The sequence below is a fragment of the Lepidochelys kempii genome, chromosome 7 (genome assembly GCF_965140265.1).
Source record: "Lepidochelys kempii isolate rLepKem1 chromosome 7, rLepKem1.hap2, whole genome shotgun sequence".
NCBI lineage: Eukaryota > Metazoa > Chordata > Testudines > Cheloniidae > Lepidochelys > Lepidochelys kempii.
The window spans coordinates 10,694,568-10,705,429 of NC_133262.1; the positions used below are offsets into that span (position 1 = coordinate 10,694,568).

Here is a 10,862-nt window from a genome sequence, read left to right on the forward strand (position 1 = left end):
TTCCAATAAGCAAGGGTGCACCTAATTTATTGTTCTTATTGGAACAAGGAGGTTAGTCTGGCCTCTGATTGATACATGGCTAGATTTACCTCGCTGCACCTTCTCTGTGAGTGACTGTAGTGTGACCTAGAGGAATGAGTCCCCTAGACGGGGGAGGAGGCAAACGAGTACAAAACAAATCTGGTCTATTTCTTGTTTTGATCCACTCCATCTATCTTTTACATCTTTGGCTGGCAGCAGACGGTGCAGAAGGACTGCATGCCATCCACATCTCATGGCTGCTCGGCAGAAGATGGTGCAGTGGGACTGCTAGCCATCCTCATCTCTTGCCTGCCCGGCAGAAGATGATGCAATAGGACTGCTAGCAATCCATGTCGCCTGCCTGCTCACCATAAGACGGTTCAATAGGACTGACTGCAGGACTAAAGAGAATGACCTGGTCAAGTCACTCCAAATTTAGTCCCTGCGCCCATGTCTGCCCAGGCGCTCGTGGCCGATGTGGCCAGGAGCACCTCGGACATGACGATGACGACTACCAGTCATACTGTACTGTCTGCTGCCCCAAGGCAATGGGTTGCTGCTACTGTCTAGCAATGCAGTACCGCGTCTGCCAGCACCCAGGAGACATACGGTGATGGTTACCTGAGCAGGCTCCATGCTTGCCGTGGTATGGCGTCTGCACAGGTAACTCAGGAAAAAAGGCGCGAAACGATTGTCTGCCCTTGCTTTCACAGAGCGAGGGAGGGAAGGGGGGCCTGACGATATGTACCCAGAACCACCTGCGACAATGTTTTAGCCCCATCAGGCATTGGGATCTCAACCCAGAATTCCAATGGGCAGCGGAGACTGCGGGAACTGTGGGATAGCTACCCACAGTGCAACGCTCCGGAAGTCGAATCTAGCCTCGGTACTGTGGAAGCACTCCCCCGACTTAATGCACTTAATGCACTTAGAGCATTTTCTGTGGGGACACACACACTCGAATATATAGAACCGATTTCTAAAAAACCGACTTCTATAAATTCGACCTTATTCCGTAGTGTAGACATACCCTGAGACCTTATCAGTGCTGAGTAGAAGAATTAATTCCTGTGTCTTGCATACAACTCTGCTGTTAATACATCCCTAAATGATGTTTGCTCTTTTTTGCAACAGTACTACATTGCTGACCCATATTTAGTTTGTGATCCCCTACAACCCCCAGTGCATCAACAGCCACTTTCTGAAGCATACGGCAAGAGGGCTTATCAGGCTTATTTACCACCAAAAAGCTGGTGGTTTTTGTGCATGTGGTTCTAAGAATCAGTGTATTTTATATAAGACATTGATGCACTGAGATATATCCTTGTGCTCTCTATCGTCCAGTTTATGCACCAACTTATTATAATATATGTGCATCAGTATTTATTTTGTTCTAGGTTAGTACCACAGCAAATATCAATTCTAAAAAATGTTTGTGGGGGTGATTTTGCTAGTTATCACAACTATTATTGCTGTTCAATATGGGGGTGGCGACCGATTGCCCACTGTTAATCTCCCCTAGATCTTTGATGCAAGACTAAAATACAGGACAGCTTTCCAGCTCTTAATGTCTAATCACCTTAACATTTTCAAAATAGGTAAAGCAAAAGTGCCATTCACTTTTCTGTGAAGGCCAGAAATTAATCTTTGTAGCTCTTCATTGCTAAATTCTATGTATTAAGAAACAACATAATTTTTAAGCACCGAAATACAGAAGTTTAAGGATAAGACTAATATTAGGCCATTCAGATCATCTATCTGGCAATGAAGGATTTATCCTAATTTTAATAATACATGCAGACAAGAGCAGAGATTGACAACAAATGCCTTGAAAATTGTTTGCGATGGCAAAACAGTGCCTTTCATTTGCACCTCTTACGGAAGTAGTTACAACATCCCTTGCCCCACTCCTATCGGTTAGGATACTGTTTTATTCCCTTATAAGGTGGCATAGACAAAAAGTCTCTCTCATACTTATGTGAAAAAAAAATCTACTATCAACAATGTTATCATTAATAAAAAGTTAGTAACTAAAATATTTACTTGGCCAATAAGACATCAACTGTTTAAACACAGGATGTTTCATGATTTTTGTTTTTGGGTCTGGTTACTATCTTATTTCACTTCTTTATATATGCCATATAAGTGTTAAATCCACAATTGTATAATTTCAAAATGGTCACTAAAATACACAGATTTAATTGATTGGTGGAAATATTTAAAACTATATTTTAAACTCCTTTATTTGTAATTACAAAGCTCATAATAACGTTTAAGGGAAAAGGGAAATCTAAATTTTTGACAGGATAAGTGCTGGAAATAAAAGTTTTCACTTCCCTGGAGTGGACTAACAACACTGCACTAAATTTGTCTATGTTTAGTCACAAGAAACTACAGCCACTGATATTTTTTCTTTTTTTAAAACAAAAAAGGTTTGTGGTTTTTTGGTTACAGTAGTATTAATCTATGCTTATAACGTAAGTAATTTAGCTCAAAAGCACTGCTTTTGCAGTCATGCAGGAACAGAATTAAGTTATGATCCTACCATCTAACCTACATAGCAGATCCTTGTACCCATGTGGAGTTCCACTGAAGTAACTGGGGCTCTGGAGAAGTTACCCACAGATCAGATTGCTGGATCCAGCTGCAGTCTTTTCCTAGCACAGCTTGAAAACTAGCAGCTAGTGCTACTAGCATATTATTTTAGTTATTCATTAGAAAGGTTTTTACTCGGGGTATGTTTACGCTACCCACTGGATCAGCGGGCAGTGACTGATCCAGCGGGGATCAATTTACCGCGTCTAGTCTAGATGCAATAAATCGACCCCCGAGCGCTCTCCCATCGACTCCTGTACTCCAGTTCCGTGAGAGGCGCAGGCGGAGTCGACGGGAGAGTGGCAGCAGTCGACTCATCATGGTGAAGACACCATGGTAAGTCGATCTAAGTACGTCGACTTCAACTACGTCATTCATGTAGCTGAAGTTGCGTAACTTAGATCGATCCCCACCCCCCAGTGTAGACCAGGCCTCAGTGTAGCATTAGCCATAAATTGTTGTACATTGGTCATATTATAGGCTGTGTTCAAATTTTCTGGGGCTTATTAACTGCTATAAAATTTGCTCAGTACTGACATATGAAATTGATATACATGTGTAAATGGGTATATATATTAGTTTCAGTTGTAGCTTTGTTTTTTATACAAAGATGATCTGCAGATCTAAATTCCAAGATCAAATGAAACAATTGTTCTGAATGCCTCCAGCCACCTTAGTATTGGGGGCATCCATGCTCCTTACTTACCATTTTCTTTTCTTTTTCTGCAAGACCCAAATTCTTTGGAGCTGTCGAATTCTCATTTAACACAATAACCCAGACATCACACACACCAGGAAACTGCTAACTGCCTAACGAGAGTCTTCAGTTTTTAAAGCATTGTTTTTAAAATGCTTATACCCTATGAAATATGATCATTTTTGAAAACTTGCAAGACTGCAGATTATTGTAAAAACCACAAGACTTCCTTTCACTCAAAGGCTCAAGATCCTGAAAGCTGATTCATGTGGGCAGAACCCTACACCTGTGCAGAGCCTCGGCCCCATGTGGGCGTAAGGGTGCATTGCTGAGTTGGAGTGACAGGCATCTGTAAGACCCAATGGAGGTCCGTGGGCAATACAATGTCACCAACACAGTTCATGCTGCAGCATTACAACAAACAACAAAAGCAGGTAAACTACAGCAGGTGCAGACTAGGGATCCTGCAAAAGGAGGAGGAAAACAGTTTAATTTTCATGTGCTAAATGCTCCTCTCTAGTTTCGGAACACTTAGAACATAACCTAAAAGTAGAATTTAGCATCACTTTTTAAAAAGTTATATCTTTTTTTTTTTTTTTAAAAACGCTGGAAGCTACCTTGATCTTTTATGATGCAGCTGAATTATTAACATTTGAAGATCATACACATGACCTTCCTTGTCCGACTGCTGAATAATAATTTTCTCCAAGATACTTCCATCATTCTCATTTTCCTAAAATAAATATGGGGCAAGATATCAGCACACAATATCTAATGAGGAATACTGTAGTCAAACATACTGAAAAAGGCTTACTGCCTGTGAGAATTGCAAGTGTACAACTTTACATATATGAATGAGATAATACTCAGTTTCTAGGCGGAGTAATGGCCAGGCAGCTCTGTGTACTATCTCCATCCAGAGTGCTGGCTTCGCAGCTCACAGCCCGCGCCACCCTCCTTCAGACCCCCCGTCCAAAGTTTTAGTTAGGGGTATAGTAAAAGTCATGGACAGGTCACGGGCCATGAATTTTTGTTTACTGCCCGGGACCTATCCGTGACTTTTACTAAAAATACCCGTGACTAAAACGTAGCCTTACCCATGTTTCAGCTACAGAATAAGGTAAAGCTCCTAAAAACAGTCAAGCAGGTAAAATGTTAGGTGACCATTAGATATTCACTTTGCTTAACTAATGTAAGATTTAGCTACTTCCTCAAAAAAGCTCACTTCTGCTGGACCATCTACAAGAAGTGATGCAGTTTTTAAAAGATTACAAATTTAGGCCACAGTCCTTCAAATAACTCAGTGCTGGTAGATCCCTGCACCCACATAAAATCACGCTAAAGTCGGGGGAGGAGGCATTGCCCATGTTGAGTCAGTTTTTCAGGATCAGGGCATTAAAGAAACTATAAAGGTGTGTACATGACTTAAGTGAAATAACAGCACGATCTTATAAATATAACCATTAGCCTACTATTATTTCCCTTACAACCATTATGTCTAAATTTAGGGCTTGAAACAACACTATTACCTGAATCAATGTTTATTATACTATGAACAAAAGGCATTTCTGAAATATATTTTCTTAATGTTATGCCTACAGTATTAGAAAATGTTAAAGCTACCAACTAGTGGTATATAAAAATGTTTCATTTATTTAATGTCTATACTACCTACATATAGAAAGTTTTCCCATGTGTAGTACACATGAAAGTCAGGGTGAGACAAATAACTCATCATCGTTCAACCTGTGTTACAAAAGACACTGGTGAAGATCAGAGCTGTTTTTGAAATGTTTTTATGCTTATTTTTAAAAAGAACATCATATCAAAACCCTAGAGTATTCTGTGAGTAATAGCAGTGATCAATGGATACCTATTTGCCAAAATACTCTAGGTTGTTTACCATAAAACAAATAAAACTTAAATTGCTAAAACGTTATATATAGACGGCCTGTAGCATCTGAACTGCATTGTCAGTATTCAATTTAGATCGTAAACACTACGGCACTGGGACAATTTCTTCTTCTGTACTGCACTCAGTGCACTGCAGGTGCTCAATAATTAGCAATAAGAGTATTTCAGGAAACTTGGTGAGCTCTTACTCCTTTAAAAATTCATTTATGATCTTAAGTGTCAGCATTACAAACAAGTTTTGTTTTTATTACTGTCGTCCTTCACTTCATGTTCTAATTTGTTGTGCTGAGAGCTGTTGTGCACATGTTAAACAGCTGCCATAAGCATGGCAACATTTCAGCAGCAGCTGAAATGATCCCAGCATTCAGGTTGAAGATTCATTTGTAAAGCCCTGTGGGGGGAAAGGTGCTAATGAAATCCAAGAAGTTGTAAGAAATTGTATTAGTTTCAGGCCACAGCTGACTAATAGGAAGAAGCTTTTTATTTATGGCTCCTGGACTCATTCTCTGTTTACAACCCAGTTCTGTAGGATAACAAGCCAATCTCACATTATGAAGTTTGGGTACAGATGTGTGTATTAGAGGGTGGGTTTCAGGATTTCATTCTGACATGGGGTAAAAGCAGTGAGGGTGAACCAGTTAGGAATGGGGTGAAGGGATCAAGCTTTGACCTTAGGGTGAGGCAGTCAAAAATGGGGGCAGGCATTAAACTTTGACTCTAAGCTGGGCAGTCAGGAATGGAGTGGTGTCAGGCGGTGAGTCTGGACTGGGGCAGTTAGGAGTGTGGGGGTGAGTGGGCTGGTACAGTTGGGAGCAGTGGGGGGCTTGTACTCTGCACTAGGAGAGGGTCGTCCCCGCCCCCCGCGGCTCAGCCCCATGTATTTGCAGTTGGCGGTTATGGAGCTGGTCTCTCCCCCCCAGCAGAGCCTGCAAGGCAGAGAAGACCAGACCCACCACCTCTCCCCGGTCTGAGAGAGACAGCAGCGCTGGGCCCTGGGCCTGGGGGTCGAGCAGGGCCCTGCTCAGGACAGGGGTCTCTATGCTGGGGGGGGTCTCATGAGGCCTGGCGGAGAGTCCCTGGGCCCGGGGGGAAGCGGGGAGTCAGGCAGAGGGTTCCTAGGCCCAGGCGGACCTTGCGGGGGGCCGGAGGAGGGGGGGCGGTGGTATTGCGGAGGGTTCCTGGGCAGAGAGTCCCTGGGCCCCAGGGCTAGGGGTCAAGCAGACAGTCCCGAGGCCCAAGCAGGTCTGATGGGGGGTATCGCGCAGGGTCCCTGTGCCCTGGGGTGGGGGGGCTCATAGGGCCTGGCCCGGGGGTACCGCACAGGGTCCCCAGGCGGGGGAAAGGGAGAGGGGCTCATAGGGCCTGGTTAAGGGGTACCGCGGAGAGGCCTCGGATCCAGAGGGGCTCATAGGGCCTGGCCAGGGGGTACCGTGGAGGGTGCCAGGGGGCTCATAGGGCCTGGTTAAGGGGTACCGCGCAGGGTCCCTGGGTCCAGGGGGGCTCATAGGGCCTGGCCAGGGGGTACCACGGAGGGTCCCTGGGTCCGGGGGGCTCACAGGGCCTGGCCAGGGGGTACCGCGCAGAGTCCCTGTGCCCAGGGGCAGGGGGCTCATAGGGCCTGGCCAGGGGGTACCGCGGAGGGTCCCCGGGGGCTCATAGGGCCTGCCTAGGGGGTACCGCGGAGGGACCCCGGGTCTGGGGGGCTCACAGGGCCTGGCCAGGGGGTACCGCGCAGGGTCCCTGTGCCCAAGGGCAGGGGGCTCATAGGGCCTGGCCAGGGGGTACCGCGGAGGGTCCCCGGGGGCTCATAGGGCCTGGCCAGGGGGTACCGCGGAGGGTCCCCGGGGGCTCATAGGGCCTGGCCAGGGGGTACCGCGGAGGGTCCCCGGGTCCAGGGGGGGCGCATAGGGCCTGGCCGGGGGGTACCGCGGAGGGTCCCCGGGGGCTCATAGGGCCTGGCCGGGGGGTACCGCGGAGGGTCCCCGGGGGCTCATAGGGCCTGGCCGGGGGGTACCGCGGAGGGTCCCCAGGCCCCGGCTCCGCACTCACTTGTCCAGCCAGAAGGTCCACGGCGAGTGCAGCGGGATCCCGCCCGGCTCGGGCTCCAGGCTGCGCAGCTGCTGGTGGTTGATGGGCACCGGGTCCTCGTCGCCCTCCTGCTCGGGCGGCGGGTGCGGGGGCTCCGGGCCCGGCCGGCTCTCGGGGGGGCTCAGCGCCATCGCCCTGCGCTTCCTGCCGCCGGCCGAGGCTGCCAGGGCCTCCGCTCGCCGGCGCCAGCCTGCCACCCCCGCGCCGGGCAGCAGGGGGCGCCGCGCCGCAGGGACACACGGACGGGGAGGGGAGGAGATGCGGGGCGGGGGCAGCCATCGGGACCCATAGAAGGAGGGGGACAGACACACCGACGAGGGGACAGGCAGGCAGACAAGGGCGGGGGGGATGCCGGGAGAAGAGGCACACAGGCAAGGAGGGAGACTCAGACAAGGAGAAGGACAGAGACCCAGAGCCTCGTAGCGTTGCCAGCCCTCCAGGATTTAAAAATTAAAATCTTTCCTTAACGATTATGTCCTGTGATGAAACCTCCAAGGAATGCGTCCAACCTAAATGGGCAACCCTAAGCCTAATGGAAAGGGACAGACAGACAGACAGGGAAAGGGGGGAGGACACACCGACAGAGGGACACAGACCGGTCAGTGCACCACGCCAGGACACCGACCCCTACCGAAAAGGAGAAAGACACACAGACACCCCCACAAAGGCAGGGACATCGAAGGGTGCACACGTCACTGTCCTCATAAATAAGGGCGAACCATTTTTTAAAGTACATGATCCATTTTCCATTATGGCACTTCCTGTACCTGGGAAGTTTGCTAGATGCATTACAGGTGGAGAAGACAGATTCCCTGTCCCAAAGAACTCCCAGTCTAAGGCCCTGATCCCGCAGTAGGCTCTGTGAGCAGGCCAATTCACACATGTTGACCTCATTGTCAATGGGACTTTAGCTCCTAAGACCCCTTTCAAAAATGAGACTTGGGGTATATCTAGACCCTCATAGGGCAGACAGCCTATATTAACAAAAGGATTTTTCCTGTTAGTGTAATGGCACCACCTCCCTCAACGATATTAGGTATAAGTACATTGATGGAAGAACTCTTCCATCAACATCGCTGCATCTGCAATGGCAGTTGTCAGCATAGCTACAGTCAATAAGAATGCATTTTTCCCCACCCCTGATGGATTGTAACTATGCAGATATAACTTTCAAATGTAGACCAAACCGTAAGCTCCTAAATCACTTAGATCTTGCAAGGCTGAGCAGAGCCGTGCCTAAATACCTGTAAAATCTGGACTTTAGGGCCTAATCCTGCAAACACCGGGGTAACAAATGCATGTTTCATCCCATGGAGTGAAACGGGACTGCTCATGTGTATCTTCAGGATAAAGGCATAAGTAGACCACATATAGGCAATGGGAGGGATACAGCATATGACAATTCTCTATATACCTTTTTGATCGAATGTATTTACCTTTGTCTATGGAAAGCTGTTCCTTATGTTTCAGAAAGCACACATGCTAGAACCTTACTCTAATAAAAAGTAAATACAAAATAATTTTACTCATAGTAAAGTTAAGCAGGTGCATAAGCAAGAGCACGACTGGAGACTATGAATCATATCAGATTCTTGGAAAGCATATTTAATGGGCTGAATAATTTCATATACACCTCATCCTAAAAGAACATCAATAAAATCATGTTCCTTTTAAAAAACGAATCCATCAGTAAGGTCACCCATAAAAAACAGGATGTACATTACCAGGGAAACAAAGTTAATGATTATACTGTGCAGATGGAAACTGCTAACTGCTTTGTCAAATCAAATAAGATCTGGAAAACTAGTTGCATCATCTCTTGTTATTTAATTTACTCTTCAAATAGAAGGCAGAAGATAATGACCATTTGGAATAGTTTGGATTCCTGTATCCATAGATATGCCTGCTGTGGACTCTCCTTTTATTTTGGCAGGGAACATCAAAAATTGTAATCTTGCAAAAACAACACAACATGGGGCTTTATCCAGCCAAAATAACCCATGTGGTGTTTTTCTCCTCAGAAGGAGTAGGGGATGAGGAAGGGGCCAATGTCTCTTGACCTAGAAGGACCATATCAAGGCCCTATGACTGCAGTAGTTCAGTCACCATGCCTATTAAATTATTGGTATGCCTTTCTGAGATTCCCATCAAACATGTCCATCGGTGCCAATAGATGTGGTGATTTTCTCATATGCACAGCTGTTACCCTAGAAACGAGGCTGAGACCACCAACTCATTTCACAAAATCCAGCAGATTACTAGCTGTTACTAGCCATCAACCTAGACCAGACTGGTTTCAGAGTAACAGCCGTGTTAGTCTGTATTCGCAAAAAGAAAAGGAGTACTTGTGGCACCTTAGAGACTAAGCAATTTATTTGAGCATAAGCTTTCGTGAGCTACAGCTCACTTCATCAGATGCATACTGTGGAAAGTGTAGAAGATCTTATTATATACACACAAAAAGCATGAAAAAATACCTCCTCCTGAAAAAGTACCCCACTCTCCTGCTGGTAATAGCTTATCTAAAGTGATCACTCTCCTTACAATGTGTATGATAATCAAGGTGGGCCTTTTCCAGCACAAATCCAGGGTTTAACAAGAATGTCTGGGGGCGGGGGGGGGGGTAGGAAAAAACAAGGGGAAATAGGCTACCTTGCATAATGACTAAACCACTCCCAGTCTCTATTCAAGCCTAAGTTAATTGTATCCAATTTGCAAATGAATTCCAATTCAGCAGTTTCTCGCTGGAGTCTGGATTTGAAGTTTTTTTGTTGTAAAATAGTGACTTTCATGTCTGTAATCGCGTGACCAGAGAGATTGAAGTGTTCTCCGACTGGTTTATGAATGTTATAATTCTTGACATCTGATTTGTGTCCATTTACTCTTTTACGTAGAGACTGTCCAGTTTGACCAATGTACATGGCAGAGGGGCATTCTGGACACTCCTTGATGAAACCCCCTGCCCCTTGGTTCTGACTCTGGCTGGGGAGGGGGAATGCAGTCAGATGATGCACTGGATTAGAGCGTCCTTTATCTACGAGGCTTGTATGGAGCCTCAGATAGAAGCTAAAGCCACCTTCCTGGGTTGGATCAAACAAAGAACAACTATGAAAACACTGCCTGTCCCCTACAACCGTAGGATGAATCCTCTGTGCATCACAAAAAGCACCTCCTTGCACTAGCAGGTTTGAATTCAGACCAATGAGGAAACATCTAGGGAAATAATCATTGAAACATTTAAAGAATTTTACAGGATTTTGCTTTAAAATACTGTTTTAACGTTTGTCATGTAGTTAAAGAATTTATTTTTAAAGTGATACACAATGATAAAAGCCACCCTGTGCCATCTCCTCTTACAAAGTAAATACTGGTCTGTACTGGAAACTTCTGATTTCTGTATCTGTAAAGCCGGTAAAGAATTTGATAACAACCCTTAAGCCATAATCAAATTGAGGAGATATATGAGTATGCCATAACCTCAGTTCTCTTAACTGATAGTTGGAGAAAACAAAACGGCTGGGAGTGGGACATATACTTGTCCAGGTTC

At 45.9% G+C, this 10,862-nt stretch overlaps 1 protein-coding gene across 2 annotated transcripts in view; it reads right to left on the reverse strand.

Moving 5' to 3' along the window:
* The window catches only part of EIF4E3 (eukaryotic translation initiation factor 4E family member 3), a 28,842-nt gene extending 21,318 nt beyond the window's left edge, over window positions 1-7,524 (reverse strand). Inside the window, exon 1 of one of the 2 annotated variants that reach the window (XM_073351116.1) lies at window positions 7,277-7,524. In XM_073351116.1, coding sequence (XP_073207217.1) covers window positions 7,277-7,446 — 170 coding nt within the window. In that variant the 5' untranslated portion in view covers window positions 7,447-7,524. The remainder of the gene's footprint in view (window positions 1-7,276) is intronic. The other variant, XM_073351117.1, reaches the window with a different exon arrangement.
* Window positions 7,525-10,862: the final 3,338 nt, after the last annotated feature.